This window comes from Pseudoliparis swirei, chromosome 22, assembly GCF_029220125.1.
Source record: "Pseudoliparis swirei isolate HS2019 ecotype Mariana Trench chromosome 22, NWPU_hadal_v1, whole genome shotgun sequence".
NCBI classification, from domain to species: domain Eukaryota; kingdom Metazoa; phylum Chordata; class Actinopteri; order Perciformes; family Liparidae; genus Pseudoliparis; species Pseudoliparis swirei.
This window is the reverse complement of record NC_079409.1, coordinates 15,853,457-15,876,152: the sequence shown is the minus strand read 5'-3', so window position 1 is coordinate 15,876,152 and position 22,696 is coordinate 15,853,457. Positions and strand designations below refer to the sequence as shown.

The 22,696-nt window shown below is 43.7% G+C and overlaps 1 protein-coding gene and 1 pseudogene across 14 annotated transcripts in view; both read left to right on the top strand.

The window, feature by feature from the left end:
* LOC130213039 (protein NDRG1-like) lies at positions 1-7,494 on the top strand (annotated as a pseudogene).
* Positions 7,495-10,517: 3,023 nt separating this feature from the next.
* LOC130188028 (focal adhesion kinase 1-like) overlaps positions 10,518-22,696 on the top strand; it is a 67,413-nt gene continuing 55,234 nt past the window's right edge. For 3 of the 14 annotated variants that reach the window (XM_056406089.1, XM_056406086.1, XM_056406088.1), the window contains exons 1-3: positions 10,541-11,060; positions 11,315-11,385; positions 11,484-11,636. In XM_056406089.1, coding sequence (XP_056262064.1) covers positions 11,585-11,636 — 52 coding nt within the window. In that variant the 5' untranslated portion in view covers positions 10,541-11,060; positions 11,315-11,385; positions 11,484-11,584. Of the gene's footprint in view, positions 11,061-11,235; positions 11,386-11,483; positions 11,637-22,696 lie in introns of those variants that run through there. The other 11 variants (XM_056406082.1, XM_056406083.1, XM_056406090.1 and 8 more) reach the window with 7 other exon arrangements.

Here is a 22,696-nt window from a genome sequence, read left to right as displayed (position 1 = left end):
ATGGTACTCGAGGATAACGAGGGGGATTCTGTCTTTGATGTTCAAATCACTGTAAGTATCCAGGAGAGTTTAAATTAACCTTACAGCTGTCATCCGTGTGCAAAATTACATGCCTTTTACCTCGATATCACAGGTTTCTTCCTGCATGGTTACATCTATAGTATACATATATATATATATATATATATATATATATATATATATATGTATACATATGGGAAATGATATATTATATTAACAGTAATTGGAAAATAAAACTGCTATCTGCTAAAACATAAACTCAATTTTTAAATGTTTATCTTTAGCCACGTTTAAAGGATTTGACACTATAATTTAATGTATTTTTTTAGGAGGAGCATGTGGAGACTCACTACGGGACCGTCCACTGCATCATGACAGGAACTCCGAAGGCAAACCTCCCTGTCGTCCTGACATTTCATGATATTGGACTGAATCGTAAGTCCCGACAATAGCGTGTTGTTTGTAAAGTTTGAATCCATCATTAGTGTTCATCACTTTGGTGACATCAGCTGAAAACTAGATTTATCTGCTATTGTTTCTTAATTAATACAGTTTATTGGTTCATGATGAAAAATGATCTTGTGTGCATTGATGAATCAAACTATTCTTTCTAATATTTCATATTCTTTAATCAACACTTTATTTGACATATTAATCCTTAGTGCCTTGTGCACTTCTAAAATATATAATTTTCTATAAATATTTAGAATGTTTTCTTATATTACATATAATATTCCTATCATCTTTTATCACAACATCAACCTAATTTATGTCATTTCTGTTTTTTCTTTTCATAGACAAGTCCGGTTTTGACACACTGTTCAACCACGAGGACATGCGGGAGATCCTCAGACATTTGCCTGTTTGTCACGTGGAAGCACCAGGGCAACACGAGGGAGCCAAGACTCTGCATGCTGAGTCAGTACACCGTCTTTACGAGTCTCAGTCTGTAATGTTTTTACATGTCCCGCCGTCATTATACCACCATTATTTAATATAGTGAACAATGAGTGGATCCCACCCCTGCTGATGGGTATGTTGACTTTTGACCCTGCAGATATTCCTACCCGTCCATGGACCAGCTGTCTGCTGTCCGCCGGCCTCCCCAAACAACAAACACACGTTAATCCAACACTCAACAAATATTTTTCACTTTTCATTAAAGGTTAGAATATTTTCACGCGGCACACTCGGATCTACCTCGGTTTGACCTTCTGATTGTGCGCTTTGCAGGTTGGGTAGGGTGATTGGACTGGGAGTTGGAGCTGGAGCTTACATCCTGGCTAAATTTGCTGTGAGTTCAAATGTCGTCTTTAAATCCCATTTCAACTTTACACGGAGTGAGAACATAGTTTGAACTTGGTTTGCAAAATATAAAGTTTAAATCGTTACTCTCATCAGCACAGATTCTCTTCTTTATAGTTGCACACGGGCATATACGCAAGTCACATCAATGTCAGAGTTACTGATCTTTCTTATGCAGCTCTAACAATACAATACATGTTTCATAAATTCCAAAGGTTGGATTAAATTTGATAAACTAATCATTGAAATATTTGCTGTCTGTAACAGCAGCCATGCTATCAATAAAAAACTCTAGTGCGGGAATAGAAAGATGGTATGTCAGGTATAAGCTGAAATCTATGACCGTAGAAACCAATGATGTAACCCAAGAACATGACACACTTAGAAACTAAATGACAGAACTGCAGAAAAACATGTTATAAACGGTAAATGAGTTGGCATATTACTAACAGGTCCTGTGTGTGTATGTGTGTGTGTGTGTGTACACTGGGCCTGGGTGGGCAGGCAGTCCCAGAGCAGGGCGGTGGGCACAGTGGGCCCAGGAGATGCGGTCCTGGCACCCATCAGCCACTGCCAAGCCACTGGGCCCCAGGCCCCACAACCCAGTGCACATAGGTGGCACACTGGCACTACTGCCCCAAGCCGGCAGCAGCTGGCACATAGCAGGGTGGGTACAGAAGCGCTGGCTAAAAGCGCAAGCAGACGGCGACAGAGAGCCAACAGGATTCCTCACTGGGCCAGGATAGGGCCAGGATGGGAACTGGTCACCATGGCCACCTGGAAGATTACCTCACTGGGTGGCGAAGATAGTGCTGGGATGCGCCTCCACTCCACACAGTAAGCCATCTCTGATACTCAATGGCACCCATCCACATCTGACTGTCTGGACTCTGGTTCCACACTGGGTTGGCGACTGGCAGGGAACTGGGGGGACTGGGAGCAGAGCCTAGACTGGGAGCACGCACAGGATATTGGTCACGTCAGGCTATCAGCTGGGCTGGCGATAACTGAGCACTGGCAGCACGGACTGAGCTGAGCAGCACTTGAGTGGACCTTTGCAGCCTCACCTCCCGAGGAGGGGCCCTAGAAAAGGTGGAGGAAAAATAATGCCTACCCTCACTCACTAAACAGGCTACACTTACCTGTCGGGTCATTCCACTCAACGGGTCGAAACAGAAAAAAAAAAAAACAAAAAAAAAAAAAAAAAACAGAAGAAACCAAACCTAAATGGAGCATGGCAAGACCGAGAAGACCTCGAGAAGAGCAGAACACTGTGGCTAGCTGAGGAGCGGCGGCCGAGCTGAGGCGCGCGCTGCGCGGACCAGGCTCCTGATGAAGGGGTCGCTGATAGAGGAAAGGGTCTGTTACTTCTTTCTTCTAAGGCTCCCCGGGTGGGAGCTATCATCAGAACAAACACACCACAAGACACTGCTACACTGAAACACCTGTGCATCAGTGAACTGATGACAGTCTCCCCCCCCCCCGAATCCCCCTGGCACCGCACTTGCTGCACTTCTTCAGTGTGTGCGCCAACACTGCCATCCAAAGACTCAATCTATCAGTCACTGGATTCTATCAGTCACTGGATCCATCCCCGAGACGATCAACCTCCTCATCCTCTCCAATGCTCGCAATGCTCGTGTGGGGGCAGAGTGACAGGAATGGGAGAGTGCTGGGCATGGCAGATATTTGGCAGGATCAATGGCATGAGACCTCTGCTCCTCTCTGCTCTGAGCAACACCACCAACACCACCACCACCAAAAGACCCAAACCAAATATAAAACATCATGGATACCGCCGCTCTATCTATGGCACCTGATTGACTATGTCGTCATTGAGTGTTGTGACATCAAAGACGTTCTCATATGCCGGGCCAAGAGCAGAATGCTGGACAGACCACAGGATGAGATGATCCAAAGTCCACATGAGCGTACGTCCCCCCGGAAGGAAACGTGGGGTGGGTGGGGTGGGGACTGTGTTGTGCTGCGAAGGATACCAGCACAAGAAATGAGAGTTCCGTTCTGGCTGCCTGAAAAAAAACTTGAAGAACTGACTGAGAGGAGAGAGAGAACACAGAGACACAGGACCGACGCTATCTCATCAGCCCTCATGAAAGCAGCAGCCCACACAATCGGCTATAAGACCAAAACCACCAGGACTGGTTGACACAACAACTCACAGACATCAACCACAACTCACACTCAACAACCTCACAAAGCAAACCCAAGCCAGCAAAAAGTGCAAAACAGCCCCGACCTCAAGTGCACCAGACAGATAGCAGAGGCAAGTGCAGAAAGTGCACAGGAAAGCATGACAAACAAAATCTGTGGTGGACAGAAATGATACAGGAATCCAATAATATGCATGATATGCATAATGCAAAAGCAATGCTCACAAATCTACGCCAGAACAAACAACTCACCATCTCAAATAAAAGAGCAACTGGGAAGAGGTGGGCTGAACATTTTATATAGACTAGGAATCAGGACTCTAAATTTAATACCTGCTTAAATCTCCAACCGCAAGACCGACCATCCTGGATCAATCAACTGAACTTCCACCCCCGATTGACACTGTAACCAACCCCAAACAACAAGTCTCCTGAGTCTCCTGTCTTCTCTGAAGAACAAGTCCTGGCATGGACAATATCTTACCTCTGTACAACAAACAACATCAACACCTCTGTACAAGAGCTCAACAAAATCACAAAGTATGGGCTGATGAAAACATCCCAACTAAATGGAGATGCCAAATAAAAACAAATAAAACCAAACAAAAAAACACAGGGTATATCTGTTTGCTGTTGCTGGTATTGTTGTTGCTGTCCTGGCTGCTGCTGTGGCAAGGGAGGCTCTCAACAACATCACAGACAGCTTTGCTCCCAGAAGAACAGAAGGAGGGAAGAACAGACAGACAGACAGCATGGTCTCACAGGACAGCCTTCAGGAAAAAAACAGGAGGGAGCAACATCAAGATCTGTTTATGGCTTTTTGTCTTTATGGCTTCTTCTGACACACTGCAGAGAGACCACTGTGCAGAGAGATCCATCAGGTTTTCCTGCCTAACAAGTTTGTCCAACATCCTCACAGTTCATGATATGGTATGATGCTATGGGTTGACAAGAAAGAGAGTCCCTCTCTCCCTGTGTGCTGTGGGGCAGTCAGGCAGGGTGTGTGTGTGCACCAGTGCTCTTCTAACATCTTCCTCCGCTTCCACCCAGCTTCTCCAAGGAAACATAACAGGACAACACAGTAGTACAGTGGTATAGGGGCTCGATGCAACCTCAGGAGGCTCAGGAGGCTGCAGGCACTGCACAAGCTGCAGAGTGAGGGTCCTTGAGCTGCAGATGATCCTGGTGGCGTGGCTCACACTCACTCCACAAGACCTCCAGGCTGTCCTGGATGCAGCTGTGGAGGCTTACAGGGGATGGCCATCATCATCAACCAAAAACAGAGGTAGTCTGTCAGTGAGCACCAACATCCCACCCCACGCCACCCATCTATGTACCACCATCATTCAAATACCTCCTCGAGTATCCTCTCTGAGGACAATAACATCACAATGAGGTCCAGAACAGAGTGTGTGTGTGTGTGTGTGTGTGTGTGCGTGTAGCTGAATCACCCAGATCTAGTGGACGGATTGGTCTTGGTCAACATTAACCCGAGCGCTGAAGGACTCATGGATTCTGTTGCAAGCAAGGTGAGCAGTATTTATACTCACAATGTATGTAAAATAAGATCCACAACTATTTCAATTAATGTGTTATTAACAATCAATAAAACCAGCTGTATTGATGATAAAGCTAAGATGCAGTGGAGGTGTGTCGCGATGCCTATATTTGTCCCGATAGGCCACAAGAAGAGTAGTTTTTATTTGTATGATAAACCTGCAACGTAGATGTGTCATCCACTATTATCTGAATGTCGCTGAACGTAATTGTGTGTGTTAAAGATCACCGGCTGGACCCACACTCTCCCAGACACAGTCATCACACACTTGTTTGGAAAGGTAAGTTATCAGGCTTACTTAGTGGCCAAACCACTCTTTGATTACTCAGCAGCAAGTCAGTCTTCAATATAGAATACAGACTATTTCTGTCTTCCTGTCTGACTGTTTTTTCAGGATGAGACACCAACCATGACCTCATCGCTACGTACCGTCACCACATCACAGCGACGATGAACGAGTCCAACGTGACCCAGTTCTTCCGCTCCTACAACAACCGCACGGCGCTGGAGGTGGAGAGGCCGGTTCCTGGAGGAAACATCAACGCCAGAACTCTCAAGTTAGGACAAGCGTCGACCTTTACAAGACTGGTTTATTCACATATTACAATGCCCTTCTTCGTGGTCAGGGGTAGAAAGCATCTGACAATGTGTAAGTCCTCATCATTTCATTGTTGGAGCAAACTCTTTCCATCCTATGTGTGTCTCATTCCCCCGCCTCTCTGTTCAGGTGCTCCACTCTGCTGGTTGTAGGAGATAATTCTCCAGCTGTGGAGGCCGTGGTCGACTGCAACTCTAAACTCGACCCGACAAAGACAACACTGCTCAAGGTAACTAAGGGACTGACCGACTCATATGAAGAAAACAACCAATTCATTATTATTTTTTTAAGTGAAAAGTGTAACACCCTGTTCTGTTTCTCCTGTGTTCCGTGTCTCCTGTGTCTCCTCTGTGTCTTCTCTGTCTTAATTGTTTAATTTCCTGCACCTGCCCTCAGCCACTCTTGTCTCGTTACTGTCTGATGTCGTACACCTGTTTCCCCCCCTATATATTGTGTCAGTCTTTCCCTTGTCTGCTGTCGGATTGTCGTCTCTAGTTCCGTGTCTTTTTCCCGTCGTCCTGTCTGTCGTATCTGATCCTGCCTGCCTGCCCTGACTGACGATCCTCTGCCTGCCCCTTTTGGACCTTGTTTTTTTTGTAAACTGTTTTGCCTCATTAAAGAGTGCTTTTTTGTTATTTATATTGCGTCCAGCCTGTCTCTCTGCGCCTGAGCCTCACCTCATCACAAAAAGAACGTAGACAACATGAAGTCAAATCTGAAGAAAAAAAATAATTGAAGAACTATGAGTATTTAAAAAATGTAAGAACTATGAGTACAATTGGAGAACTTTGAGTATTGTGTTGTTTCCAAAGAGCAGCTTGTAATAAATGAAACTGAAAGTCCATCAACCCAACACCTGACCTTTGCACTTTGCGCTTCTAGATGGCGGACTGGAGGACTTCCTCGGGTGGATCAGGTGGGCTGTGACATTTTATTGGCTATACTGCGCTGGCAATATTGTAGAATCTGCACTCCTGATTGGTTGGAAATATATTTCATACTGTTCATCTTTCCCTTCACAGCCAGCCAAAGTGATCGAAGCTTTGAAATATTTCATCCAGGGCATGGGATACTTTAAGTCACTCGCCTAAACTATCTGAAACTTAAATTAGAGTTATACAGATGAGACATGAATACTGACAGTATTGTGGTCAGTTATGGCAGTTATGGTGTATTTCTAAACAAACCCCTAATAAACGTAGATTCCTGTAAATGATCCGATTATTTAAACGATTTCAAATGCCCATTAGGGGTCAATAAAACAATAATTAATTAGCAATAACCCTTAAGGGGTTTCATTGTAACCCCATATGGGGATTTAGAGCATGGACATTATATTATTATTACCATAAGTGTGGGATGAATCCATATGGGGCAAACCCTTGTTTAAATAAACTCAGATAACCCTTCAACGCGGGATGCAGAATATAAGAAACACCTCCTCTCTCCAGTGTCCAGTGCCAGCATGACCAGACTGCGTTCACGGACGGCTTCCGGCTCCAGCGTGTCGTCTATGGACCCAAACACTCACGCGGCACCGAGGAGAAGCGCGGCCGCTCGCACACCGACGTCTCCTTGGAGTGTATTTCCAACAGCAGCCATATTACATCAAACTCCACTCAAGTGTCATGATGGAAACGCACTCGGCACTAAATTGCATGCACATAAAGCAAAGTATACTCATCATACTCAGACAGGTTCTCTGTGTGCCCTTTCATCTGCACTATCTCTAGCTGGAAGGTCAAAGGTCGTGAACTTCCTTTGACTTTGCTCAATCCCTCTGAGTCCTTGATCCATTTAACAATCATTTCATGTGTCTCTCTCGGGACATTGTTCCCAGAGTTTCCACTGTCTCTGTCCAACTGGTCTCCTCTCTCTCTCTTTCTTCTTTACTATGTGTGTTTCTCACAGTTTCTGTTCCCTTGCTTTTCCCACTTTCTTTCATTTCTCCTCCTTACCGATCTGGTACTCTTCCTCACGCTCTGATATGTATCACACTATACACAACATGAGGAAATTATCAATGCTTAAATGTTTTCTTTAAAAATGGTGTTTATGCAAAACGCAGATGTGTGTTTGTGTAATTCATGTAACTAAAATGAAAAGATAAGTGTAAAAAACTGGATGTTTATAGCTAATGTGTATTGATTATATGCATGTGCAATATTTATATGTTACAGATATACAGTACGTTTAAGTTTTAAATTGGACTGGCTTTGGCAATTTTGTGAAAACAAAGTAATACTGTTGTGTCATGGCACATTTGATCATTAAAACAGATGTAATTATTTATTGTGCTATATCAGTCATCTCATTTATTCTACCTTCAGATGAAAAACAGATCAATCTGTCAGAAACCTTGAACTTAGTAGACCAGTACAACTAAAACATGTTGGATTTAAAAGAAAAAAACAGCTTTTGAAATAGGATTGTGATTGTTACAGTAATACGAACAACTTAATTCTGACAAAATATTGTTGTTCATAGAATCACCAACAATCTTGTTTTTTGGTTTGTTTTGAATAAAAAAAGACTATGTTCAGGTTCTTTTTCTGCTTCCTCATGTGCAATACTAAATAAAGTAAAAAAGAAGACTTTTGAGATGGAAGATGGTGAGATACAGTGCACTTCTGATAGTATTTAAATTAAAGGCAGCAACCAAAACATGAGTAAATGTTCCAGGAACGTCTACGCTTTGTTTTACAAAAAGGGAAATCTAATTACATCAATCTTTATATGTGTCATGCCAAAGGTCATTCCTGTCCATCAACATTGTTTTTGTCTATTTTCTGTGATTCAATTCACCAGATGCCAATAACTGCTAGTGTGATGAGAAAACCACATCAGACTGTCATGACGGTGGAAGGCTGTTCTCACAATTGATGTTGTGTCTGTGTAAATTCTCAACCACACGGCATTGTCTTGAATTCTAAGGAAACAAAATTTAATCAATTTATTTTGCAAAGAGATTTTACTCTCTATAAACATGCTCTAACATAAACATTTTATGTTGATCTGGTTGAAAACAAAATCATGGTGTACCTCTTCCCACTGTCCACTAGATGTCGCTATATAACAAATTGGGTTATCTTTCTCTAAACCACCAGCAAGTCAAATGTCAAGCATCTGGCTCGTTTTTTTAATATCACGCATGGATCTTTTTTATATCTTTTGCGGTTTATATTAAGTCTTGTTCTTTCCCAGAGTGCTGGATTAAAGTGCATTGTATCATAGTTTGTTTCTAATCCCTGTTTTTCCATCCCTGAACACACTCACGAGAGATTCATTCATTCTTTTTTGTTTTGTTTTGTTTGCTAATCCTGATCCTGTATAAACTATAACTTGTTTTCATTGTTTAGAACCTTTCCACATACAACATATGGACAAAATAACAAATCAAGGTGGAGTGAAACCAGAAATGTGCAATACCTTGGCCAATAAAGTTGGGAGTCAATCCAACTGATCTCAGTGTATTAACATACTTCCCTTTTTTAATCTGGAAACCGACTGTTGTGATATGTCTGTGTGCCTCTATTTGAGCCTTTTGGCGATATTTAAATCTGAATCAAATAAAAATATATTAAGTAAAGCTGCAGCTCCATCAGAGCCAATGTTGTCGGGGAAAATATCTGCGTGATACACACAATAAACGCTCTAACTACACTATAGTGGGGTTTAAACTGGATACAGTACAAAATATAAATAGGGCCTGTCATGCATCTGCAAATGGCTCATGGTTCATTTACTCCTTCTGTTTTCTTGCATACTGTTTGGATATGTTCATTTTAAACTAAACATAATATGTTTTTACCCATCAGCTGCCAAGCTTTGTGACTGTGAAGTGTAAAGTGTGAGTATATTGCTGGCCCAGTGGACACCATCTAACTATGACGTCGTGAGTTTTAATCCCTGTGAGTGTCTCCCTCCCGTGTGCCAGAAATTGCATCACTCTTCTATTTGCATAAAACTAATATTTGAACTGAGTATTTTGTCTGTCTCTTTGTGTGTGTGTGTGTGTGTGTGTGTGTGTGTGTGTGTGTGTGTGTGTGGATAATAGCTGCATGCATGAATGTACTGGATGTGTAGGTGGGACTGTGTGTAGGCCAGTCAGTAGATGGATTGTTTTGGGCTGTGACAGCGAGACCGTGGAGACACACAGACCCAGCACAGCATAATGGCAGACAGCATCAAAGTCACAATAATTTTGTTTGTGCGTGCGTTTGTGTGTTCGGGGAGCATCTTTATTTCAAAGCCTCTTTTGTTTGGCTCATATTATGATCCTATGATGAATAATGTATGACAGAAATCTTTTAAGAGGTTATTTAAATATGAGACATCAGCTCTAGCAGGACTGTGTGTTCTTACATCTTCTGTTTCCTGATATTTCATGTGGTTAAGTGTAGCTGCATCTCAAAAACACTAAATCCTGCAAATGGCCTTCCTCTTTGGTATAGAAATGTGTGATTTGTCCTACGAGGTGGATTTAATGTCTGCCCTACCAGCACAGCAATTACTTGTCCAAAGTGGGGCTGACAAAGTGGAGAGCAATTTAAATTCAGCTTAACTCAGTAACATGTACCGCACAGTGAAATCATGACTATTTTCTTCATAGACATCAGAGCCCCCCACTACCCCTGAACTACAGCAAAGCAGTTTGAAACACTTATCAACACCATTACCGAAGAGGAAAAAACATCATTATTATTGACTGGAATAATAGTTGCATGCTGTTTTTAATATTTATATGAGTATTTATTATCTTGTTCTGTAATCAGCATTGGTTTATTAAGACATGATGATAGACAGTCGTGGACTCATATACGTGTTCAAATTGATGGCTTTTAATTCACAAAAAGCGACAGAACTGTATCTGGCAATATTATGTTGTCAATAATTAATTAATAATGAATACATATGAATTGTTCCGTTCAACCAGTAGACGGACCCCTAAAGCCATCAATTTGCTCACACACTGGACAGTGTGGAGTAATTTGGGAATAGTGAATGTGGTCTCTGTGACTTTATTCGGAAACATACATTGAGGAGGGTTTTGTAATATGGGGGCGTTAATACAACATACTTTTGGGGGGACCCATGCTGTGTAGTGCTGGACACGTAGGGCCCCTCTCCTGCTGTCAGTGCGCCCAGACAGCTGCAGCCATGTTGGAAAAGCTCCGCTCCGGCAGCAGCAGCAGCGGCGGCGGTGCTAACAGTTAGCGTCAGTGGACACCGACTACCGGGCACGGCGCTGTTGAGGACAAACACAGACCGGGAGAGGGGCTCATACCGGAGAGGCACAGCCGCCAAGCCGGCTCTGGTACCAACGGGTTCATACATTTATATAAAACCCGAACTCACCGGCTGGTTACGGGGAGTAGGTGCGGCCGGGGCTCCAGAGCTGAAGCGGGTGAGTATTGATCCCTCTGGGTGGGGCGGGGAGGGGAGGGGGATTAAATGGGAATAGCCCACCGCTAGCTGAGCTAGCTTAGCATTAAAGGGGGTAACACACACACACACACAGACAATGGGGTTAACGCGCATGCAAGAGGCGGAGGGGTGTTTATAGGAGCTGGAATGGACATGAAAGGTGAATTATCGTGCACTGAATAAAGTGAAAACACAGCTCAGGTTGACACCGCGGAGTCATTTGTATTCCAACAGACAGACAAGTGGTGCAGTGGCCGAAACCAGCCCTCTCGGTTCCTCCGCCGAGGTGCAAAGGTCTAACCGAGGTGGGTTTCTGTCATGCAGAGCAACACACGGCGAAACGTTTGCGTGTTGGTGAATTACGTGTTGCTCACGCTGGGACGTGTTTTGTTTTGGGTGCAAGCGACGGGGCTTGAGAGCGAGCGGGTCAGGTCCTGCTGAACCCGAGCCCCTCGCCTGCGCTGCCTTCTCGACCACAGTCCACTTCTCGCTGTGGTGGGCCGAATGAAAGTGTTGACGTCTGAACCGCCGGGCACCGATCAGCCCTTGAGCTCAGGTAATGTTTCAGGTGCACTGTCAACATTTGCAGAACTAAACGTGGTGCTGAGTGAGGAGTCATCACTCAGGATTGGTCAGTTCTACTTTGGGGTTTCAGGACTTTGGGAGTCAGAGCTGCTCTGTTGTGTCTCTTACTGCTTTTTTAGCTTTTCATCTATTATTTCCTATTGTCCTCCCTTCATGTGACCGGTGTCCTTGTGCACGTCTCCTTGCAGCCGAACTGGAGGGTCAGACTCAGGACCCCAAAGTCAAAGATGTTTTGCAAAGCTTGTGGGGAAAAAAACAATGTTTGATAATAATTTAACAGCAGCGAGTTAAGAACATATTCAGGTATTTGATACTTGAACACAAGTGACAATGCCAGTGTATATCCACTTTCCAGTTAATAAGCTCAAACTGTGATTCAATTCCACTAATGAGCATCTGCTTGCAGGTTCTGTGAAAGATATATTACAGTGTTTAGTGCATTATCAAGCTGTTTTCATGAAGTCACTACCCTTCCAACGGATGCACATAATCCCTCTGCAGTATTGAAGGTTGAGTTAATGTTTACTCGATTGCATGTCCAGTCGGTGCGTTGATTAATGATGGTTCCAGTGTTGTGGAGTCAGATATATTAAAGCTTCACTGGTGATTATCAGTAAATGTGTGCCATTTGTCCTGTGTGATTGGATTTCAAATGGCAGATTATTGTGTACATATGAGGAATCTGTTAGTAGAGCTCATAACGTTTACACCCGTGTTATTCACACAGTAGATCAAGAAGGGCCTCTGTCGGTTTCTCCTGGTCTCCTCTCCCGTTACTTCCACTCATCTGAAGAGGCGGGGATGTGGAAAGAAACATTGAGGATGTTGGATCAATTTTTACGGCCGTCTCTTTTTGGTCAGTAAAAGATAAAGATGAGAGCACTGGATTAGGTGGGGAGCGAAGGGAGAGGGGGTGGGAAGACGATTGGAAGTGAGAGGCTTCGGAGAAGGAGGCAGCGGTTTGGAAATGAAACTCAGCCCCCAGGTGTGTCAGTCTGAAACAATCAGTGGGCGGGTGTTTTCCCTCTCCTACATTGACAGAATACAGTACAACTAGGAAGTGGAAAGACACAACAGAATCATATCCAGGCGTGGGCTAGTTAGCAGAGGTTCGTTCCTCTGTGTACACGACTGCCAACATGCATTTCTGGGACTTCCTGGGCTGCACCAATGGAGGTATGAACGCCTGTAGTCATACTGATGGCTCTGGGAATGTGTTGGGCTGCGATCGGATTGGTGGATGGGTGCTCTGTGCTCGAGTGTGCTGAGGGCCGGAAAGGAATTTAAGCTGCTCACCGCGTTGCAAGCAGTTGCATGTGAAACGCTCACAAACAGGTAGAGTGTGGAGCGCAAACAAAGACGCTGACGGCTCTGATAACGTGTCAGCCTGCTCTGTTTCCTTTAATACACCTGGTTGGTTACATCTGACGGCAGATGTGACATATTTACACGTTTGCACAAATTGTTTAGTTTCTGTTCTCCTGAGTGTTTTGGGTGTTTACTCACCAGGCTTGCCTTCGTGAAAGGTGTGAAATGAAATGTGTGCGCTCCATAGTCTTTTATTTGTACTTGTTAAACTCCCATGACATGTGTTTTTATTATATGAATGAACAATTGAGAATTCCCACAAACCTAAAGATATAATACAGCAACCACAGCTCCCCCGACAAATATTACTATTGCTTCAATTATGACATTATTGCATTGTCTTTGATATTGTTACTGTGGCTATCACTGCCACTGCCACACTTCCTTGGCACTGGCACCTTTTGAGAACAGAGTAACAGCTGTAATTTAACAACCTTAGGAGTCAAGATGATGACTTTGATTTGATCCCAGTCATGTTTAAAAAAAATCTTTCTGGTGCCCGGACTTTTCGTTAAAATCCTCCTGTGAATCTGAACCTGCATTCGCGCTAGCAGAGCATGTCTAGGACCAGGAGTTGTATGTGTCTCACATCCGATGTTTCCATTGTTTACCGCGCAGAGAAACTGCTTGAAATCCGATCTACCTCACTCTTTTGGGGCACCGGCATCTGGTCAGACCTGTACCGCAAAGAGTTAAACGTCAGATTTCTGTTGATGTATAAATGCAGCTCAACAATACCCCCTGTCACTGTTCCTGTCCACATGGCAGTGCCAAAGGAGTGCAGCCGACAGCTGTTGTTCGTGGACAATTAAACAGCGAAACAATGAAATGAAATGTCTGAATTGATACTTTAGAGTTTCGAGGAAGTCTCAGACGTGTCAAAAAGCAAATAGCTTTCTTTAGTCACGGCGTTCACAAACCCCCACGTCTGACTGTGCAGTTGAATGCAGATGTTCCTTGTATCTGTGTCTCTGATTGTTGGTGTATAAACCATATCCGCCCTCTTAAGCTATGAAGGGTGTGCTGCTCCGCCTGATGATCTCGGCTAAGTCGTGTTGTATTGCGGTTACTTTGTTGTGCTGTGTTGAATTCCAGGACAGTTCTACCTCCAACACCCATCCTGTGCCCCGGGCCATGTTTTCTGCTGTTGCATAAATACCTGCCAGGTTGTGTCAAAATATTGCGAGCCTGCAAGGCTAGATCTTTGAGGTATTTATACGTCCTTGGGAGCTATAGTTACCTTCGCATTGAAAATGTGGAAGGTTATGTTTTGATCGCTGTGTATTTATTTATTTATTTGTATGCGTGTTCCTCGCATAACACAACAAGTATTAAACCGAATCGCATGAAATTTGGTGGGATGATTGGTTATTATCCGGGGACCATTTGATTAGATTTTGGGTTCGATCGGGTCAAAGGACAAGGTCATGAAAAGGTCAAAATCTCCTTTTTACCATAGCACGGTCAATTTTTATCCAATTGGTTTGCAACTAATGCCAAAATGTTCATAATTCAATGCCCAATCTTGTGATATGCAAAGGTATGCGCTCTACCGAGTGCCCATTCTAGTTGTCATTTTTTCAGGACCGCACAACAGCAGACTGTTAAGGCCAGGGAAAGTGTGACTGGAAGCGTGTGTTCCTGTCTTATCATCAGCCTTCTCCTTTTTGTGTCCATAACTCGCTGCATTGTTATCCCATGTGGTTTAGATGCTGTGATTGTTTGATAACTTATAGTAAACCTCGTCCAAATTTACATTTGCGTTTTTGGGGCTTCGCAATAATCCTGATGTCGAGCTGTATCTTCAAAGCAATGAGTTAGGTTACACCGAGCACATTTTGGTGGCATATTTAATACTCCCTTATATTTGGAGTTACTTGTAGGCTCGGCAATATGGAGAAAATCAACAACGCAATTATTGGAAAACCTGCCACTGAAACCTGTACTGTAGTGGGCATGGGAGTGAATGTCAGGTGGTCTAGTTGTTGATATTCAACACATTGCAAATCCAAACACAAACCCTGAAAGAATCGGGTGATGAGAGGACTCAGAGACTCTGACTGGCACTTCTGTGGGACCGCAGGGACACAGTGGTTTGTATCAATGTATTTGTGAACATTAACTTTGCTGCTGAGGAAGAGCCATAAAACGGCGTGTAAAAAGGCTGGTTTGTGCTCAGAAATTGTATAAAATGAAGCCTGTAAATCAGCGAATTTATGTGAGAATAGGGAGGTGTAAAAGAGGATCTGAGAGGCAATGCTGGAGTCCTGCCTGTAAGAGTGTTTATAAAGCTAAGAACATTGACTCTTCAAATAACATCTTTAGGAAAATCATTAGTCTCAGAATTAATTTGATGCACTTCATTAACAGATAAGCATCATCATTTATTTAAACAAACTAGTCCGAGGATGACTTTAAATAGGACACATATAAGGCTCGGGATCCAATAGCTTGTTCCAAGTTGGTAAATATCTGGATTCGTCAAGTATATTATTTAGTGAATATCTGTTGGATCTTCTCTATTTTACATTTTCACAGAACAACATTCAGGTAGTAGTTTAGATAAATAGCAAATATGTAATCCAACTGGCAGAACATGGTTGTGTTGGATGTCACTTTCTTTTGATATCATATTGAGTTTTAGCTTTAAGCAAAAATATTTAGTTGGTTTAACCCTCCTGTTACCTTTCGGGTCAATTTGACCCCATTCAATGTTTAATGTCGGTGTTCTTTGGGGTCAATTTGACCCCAGGCTGTTTTTCACTGTGTCAAACATATAAGAAATATCAACTTTTGTATATATTTAAAGGGCTATTTAGGTAGTCAACAAACAAACATAAAGTACCTCACACTTAAACTTGGGAAACAATATTAATTCTAATAATTTTCTGGAGGTTTTAATTGCTGGGGTCAAATTGACCCCGAGGGTAAAATATGTTAGTGAATGTGAAGGTTGTGTATCTTGTGTTGGATACAAATATTGTAATTGCATTGTAACCGACTTTGATGAATAGAAGAACGTGTGGTTCAGTGTCTTGTGGAGTACAATCATAGTAAGACGGTGATTAATAATCTGCTGTTGATGAACAGATGTGAGGGATCTTGCCCGCTTTGTAAAGGATTTGTTCTGTGTATTGCTGAACTCTCAATCCGTGAACTCTATGATATATGAAATGTAACATCCCGCTTCATTTGCTTCTGTGTAAATAAGCAAAAATAAAAAGGCAAAGTTTTTTTTGATATTTTGGTGTGAAGTCGGCTCATGTAAACGCTTCTTCTGCCAAACATTCAAAAATACAGATGTGCGAAGGGGCTCTGGTGTGAATCAGACCCTTCATGGTTCCTAATCTCTGCAGTAGTTCCATGACTAAAACAATGTTTTCATAGCTGCTACTTACAATGACAGCCACCTCGTTAAGCTGCAGCCGCCATCCGACTCTCTGATGTTGCACTTGGTTGCTCTGCCACTGTTCTGTTCTGACTGCTGATCGGCGCATGACGGCCTGCAAAAGGCAGTTGTTGTTGTTTACCTTCGCATTGAAAATGCGGAAGGTTATGTTTTGATCGCCGTGTATTTATTTATTACCTTCGCATTGAAAATGCCGGAAGGTTATGTTTTGATCGCCGTGTTTTTATTTATTTATTTATTTGTATGCGTGTTATTCGCAAAACTCAAAAAGTATTGAACCGAATTGCATGGAATTTGGTGGGATGATTGTTTATTATCCGGGGACCAGTTGATTAGATTTTGGGATCGATCGGGTCAAAGGTCAAGGTCAAAGGTCATGAACAGGTCAAATCTTCTTGAATCACATGGAATTTGGTGGGATGATTGGTTATTATCCGGGGACCATTTGATTAGATTTTGGGATCAATCGGGTCAAAGGTCAAGGTCAAGGTCATGGAAAGGTCAACATCTTTTTTTTACCATAGCACGATACATTTTTGTCCAATTGGCATGCAACTAATGCCAAAATGTTCATAATTCAATGCCCAATCTTGTGATATGCGAAGGTATGCACTCTACCGAGTGCCCGTTCTAGTTTATTTATTTATTTGTATGCGTGTTATTCGCATAACTAAACCGAATCGCATGAAATTTGGTGGGATGATTGGTTATTATCCGGGGACCATTTGATTAGATGTTGGGATCGATCGGGTCAAAGGTCAAGGTCATGAAAACGTCAACATCTTCTTGAATCGCATGAAATTTGGTGGGATGCTTGGTTATTATCCGGGGACCATTTGATTAGATTTTGGGATCGATCGGGTCAAAGGTCAAGAAAAGGTCAACATCTTCTTTCTATCCAATTGGCATGCAACTAATGCCAAAATGTTCATAATTCAATGCCCAATCTATGCGCTCTACCGTGTGCCTGTTCTAGTTGTTTGATGAGAATGGATGTCGTGCGATGCCGATAGCAGTTACCGACTGCAGCGCAGCCTCTGTAGTTTACGGCCAGAGGCACTCGTTGTCTACTCATGAGAGAGAAAGAAAAAGGCTGAGAGTGTGAGGGAGGAAATGTGAACGAGTAGGAGGGAGAAGCTCTGGGAGGGCTTATGCAAGGGCAACATGTGAGAAGCAGTTTTAGGGACAGATGTCCCGGTACGGTTTTGATAACAGGTTCTGGTTCTGGGTCATTATTTGTGGATGTCAAAGTTGGGTTGAAAGCTATCTTATTGTTGGTGACATTGAGAAAATATCTCTGCGTAGAGGTTTGTTTGAAAGCATCTTTTTGTGCGGCGATGCGCATGTTGTCGTACTTCTGTTAGATATGTATTTTGTTTGATTATATACTCTGGCACAAGCAGCTGTCGGGCAAATGCGTGGGCAATTTTTTGACAGAAGATTCATAGGTATATTTTTAACGCCGTTTTAATTCATGCTTGAACATTTTCTACCGAACGCACCGCCTCTCCTGGATTAAACAAGCCTCGACGCCTCAATGTTCCATGTATCACTTGATAATTGTACACTGAGAAAGGGGGAGAGGGAGAATATTGCCAAGATTGTCGTTGTGTTGCTTTTGTCGATAGCATCATCGTTGTCGCCAACGTTTTGAAGACGACTGCCAGGAACAAATTGGATTATGTTATTAAAGGAAATTATGCAAAGTGTCGGAGCGCACACTGAGCAGCAGAGAATCAAGTAGAGAGTAAAAAACAATGTTATGTCATGTTATTGTTGTACAATTGTCCTGAACTGCTTCCCAATGCTTTACTACACACATCTTTACCTGATTTAGATTTTGAGTGTGTTTACACAAGAAAAGTGAATCAGTGTTGATACTAAATTGACTTGATTTCAGAAGCTGCTACTCATGACTCTTGAATTACTATGCAATCCATGAAGGAGACGGCAGTGCGTCGCACTTCAAGGAGTCTATTGGCAGAAATTTAATGTAGTTATCGCGACTAACACGTTTTTATTCGTGTGTAATCACCTGGAACTAAGAATCGTTCTTTTTCGTAAACTTAAGAATGAGCCCTTTGTATAGAAAGGGAGCGGTTCCTCTTCACAGAGTCCCACATCTTGCACATCATGTTTCTCCAGTCGTCGGGCAGAACAAACGACTCCGACTGCTTTTTAACGGTGTCCTTAGTACCGTCGCACATTTGGCCTCTTTTTTAGCTCAGGGGGGTAAAGGGGGCCTGGGCTGCCCGTGGGTTCGTGGGGGGGGTCTCTCTTCCCCTCCCCAGTCTGTGCAAGTCGGCTGTGCAAGCAAGGCCCCCCCCCCCAGTTGCTTCCTCACCGCAGCCCACTGCTCCTTATAAAATAAGGATGGTTAAATGCAGAAGAAATTATTCCCTTGGGGATTAATAAAAGTGTATATTCTTATTCTTATACCTGAAGGCCACCGGAGTTTTCCGTCACGCTTTTGTAACTGCAGTAATGTTGGTAAAAATCCACGGCGTGCAAAAAAGACGTGGGACCTGCAGCTTCCATCTGACTTCCGTTGCTTGTGAAGTGTTGTGATGGTGGATGGCCTGAGTCAAGCAAACAGAGGGACCGCGGATTTTCACTTGTGTAAGTGGAGGAGCGTTCAGTTGGTTTCTATCTGCAACCGCTAGATGCAATTTATACATATTGGCCTGTTACCTTCACATTTACTAACATATTTTACCCTCGGGGTCAATTTGACCCCAGCAATTAAAACCTCCAGAAAATTATTAGAATTAATATTGTTTCCCAAGTTTAAGTGTGAGGTACTTTATGTTTGTTTGTTGAGTACCTAAATAGCCATTTAAATATCTAAAAAAGTTGATATTTCTTATATGTTTGACAGTGAAACACAGCCTGGGGTCAAATTGACCCCAAGGAACACCGACGTTAAACATTGAATGGGGTCAAATTGACCCTAAAGGTAACAGATAGATAGATAGATATATACTTTATTAATCCTCAAGGGGAAATTTGTCGTAGCAGTAGCAGCACCAATAAACTAAACACACAAGAATAAAAAATAAAATATAAAACAAAATATAAAAAACAGGGATGAAAGATATAGATATATTAGTGCTGTGAAAAATAACGCGTTAACTCAGTTAATCCAATTAGAGGTTTAACTAGTTTTTTTTTTTTTAACGCATTTAACGCATGCGCAGAATGAGCTTCCAATCCGTCTGTTGTTGGTCGTTGGGACGAAAAAAAAGTCACTTGCAAAATGAGCTTCCAATACACCACTTCAATCTGAACTCTGTCCGCTCTCATGCAGACGGTCTGTTCATCGGTAATGATCCTTCCGCAGGTTCACCTACGGAAACCTTGTTACGACTTTTACTTCCTGTAGATCAGGGTCTCAACACGTCGATCGCGACCTGCCAGTCGATCGCGGCGTAGTGTCGGTAGATCGCATGACATTAAAAGATTGGCCCGCCCCCTGACATGTTCTCTAGAGCACGTCTTTGTTCTTTTATTAAACTAAACGTCTGTTGTTGATCGTATCTCCACAGCAGCATGTCATTTCTGTCTCTTTGCGTTGCGTTAACACTTATCGATCTCCGTCTGGCGCGCCACAGAGCTCCGTGCGCGCGCATCGGGACCGAGCAAAAAAAAGTCACTTGTCAATCTGTCCACCTTTAGATTGTATCATGGTGGAGTTAATGGTTGACAAACAATAGTAAATTGCTCTGTTTAACCCTCCTGTTACCTTTACATTTACTAACATATTTTACCCTCGGGTCAATTTGACCCCAGCAATTAAAACCTCCAGAAAATTATTAGAATTAATATTGTTTCCCAAGTTTAAGTGTGAGGTACTTTATGTTTGTTTGTTGACTACCTAAATAGCCCTTTAAATAAATAAAAAAGTTGATATTTCTGATATGTTTGACACAGTGAAAAACAGCCTGGGGTCAAATTGACCCCAAAGAACACCGACATTAAACATTGAATGGGGTCAAATTGACCCGAAAGGTAACAGGAGGGTTAAACATTCTGTTTAGGATGAAGATGTATTAATGTTCCATATGGAAGAAAACTGCTAAATAACTGCTGAGTTGCAGCACCATTGTATAGAAGAATGTATAAATGTATATATCCGTCTTTTGTCATAAATCTCTATGTTCTCACAAAATATACCGAGAATATCGGTAATATGTGATTAATCATGATTAATCCACAAAAACCTGTGATTAACCCGATTAAAAATTTTAATCGTTTCACAGCCCTAAGATATATACAAGAAGTATACAAAGTAAAATATAAATGTATATATACAACATATATGCATACACAATACACAATACTAATGACAAATTAAATAAAATATAAAAATATTAAATATAGACAGTGTGCAAAATGCAAAGTGTGTGTATGTGTGTAGTGTAAATAAATGAAATGTGTGAAGTTCAGATCAACATAGTGTAAATATTACGATCTGGCAAGAGGTGATCTGTTATAGAGCCTCATAGCCGCCTGCAGGAATGTTCTATTATATTTCCTTCCTTGCCGAGGCACAGGATAGCACTAACCGACAAGTTCTCTCTTGCATACCAGGTCGAGACATAACAACGGGTATAAGTTCCGTGTCATCCACCCGCCCACCGGGTTCTTCTCTTTCCATTCTCGAGTCGATTTGTCATCGCCTTCTCAACGCAGGCAGGGCTCGTCGCGGGGAGCTGCTGAAGTTTGCGTCGCCTTGTATCAAACCTCCGAGGGCTGGGTCGCGTGCCTCTCCGAGGGAGGAGGAGACGTTGCTCCTCTCGAGGAGGACGGAGCGGGACGCGTCGTGCCGTGTCCACGGCGACGAGTTAGAGCGCCACGCTTTTCGTGGTGAGATCGAATTCACCGTTGCCTGCTCACGTGAGATACCCACAGTGAGGGTGTTAATTTATGCTAACAGGACCTGGGCGGAGCAGCACCGCCGGTGCTGTAACGTGCAGCGACCTCGGCCGCGTGTGCTCGGGTGCATAGGCGTGTGTAGTGATTGCGCCGTGATTGCTGCTGGCCTGTTGTGCATAGCTAGCAGAGTGTGTAGCATGCACGCCCATCCGTGTCCACCTCGCGCCAGCCGCCTGCGCTAACCCTGAGCTAGGCGCCCTTCTGAGCGCTCGGCGCCGCGATTACAGCGCCAACGAGCTGGCACCCGCTATTGGCGCGTGCGCCACTGAGCTGGCTGGATGCCACACTGCCAGAGCCGGACCGCCCAGGCTCACCGGTCCAGCTCGCTGGGCATACCGGGGACGCTAAGATGACAATAACACTATAGGGCTATACTGTACATGTCACCGTACATGCTGTCGCTGTGTTAGCTAGCTACTCATGCGACTACCAATGCTGACACTCCAGAGGAGCACAGAATGCGCTACTGTGACACTCGAGTCACTCACTGATGTCACTAGAGAGCTGCTTTCTGGGAATCAAATTAGACAGTAGCGTACCATGGGCTCTCGCTCAGCACCTCAGGCTACAGGGTGCCAGTTGCATAGCTAGTAGAGAGAGGACCTCGAAGACCTGCCCTTTTTCTGACTGTTTCCACAGGACCTGCCCAGTGCTTTCGCAGGCTTGCTGCGTGCTACGCGTGTATGCTAATTACAGCTACTACTGTACCAGTCCTCACTTCCTCTCTCTCTAAGTCCTCCTCACTTTGTCTCACTGTTCTCTAGAACTCCCGCTTTCTAACCCACTCTAAACAGAGGCTCGCAGCTTTGTTTACTGATAGTACAGCCAGCATCACAGCTACGGTGAAGAGGAGGTGTCCTCGCTTGTCTCTGTCTCGCTCTGCTCGTCTGACTGGAGACAGGAGCTGAGTAGCGGTGCTACTGCTGCCTGTGCTACTGTAGCCCTGCTAGCTACACGACCCTAGTCTACGCTAGCTCAGCGTCTGTCTCTGTCCTCGCCTCCTCCCGGCACCGATCTGGGAGGAAGGTGCCGGTGCTGCGGGTGTAGCTGCGTGCTAGCCGCAACCAGACCAGCTAGCGTCCTACTCCCTACGCTACCTCTGTTGGCTGGCTCTGTCCCTGGGCCACTCGACACCTGGGTCTCTGCGACCCTTGCTGCTACTGATAGCGGGTGCTACTGCCCAGACTAGAGACCTACTTGCCACCTCCCGCGCTCAGAGACCAGCTCCTCTCTGTCCTGCCCTGCAGACCAGGGTCCTGCCCAGGAGCCTGACCTGTGCCTGCCCAGAGCCCACAGCCCCCAGCTAGTGAGGACAGTGG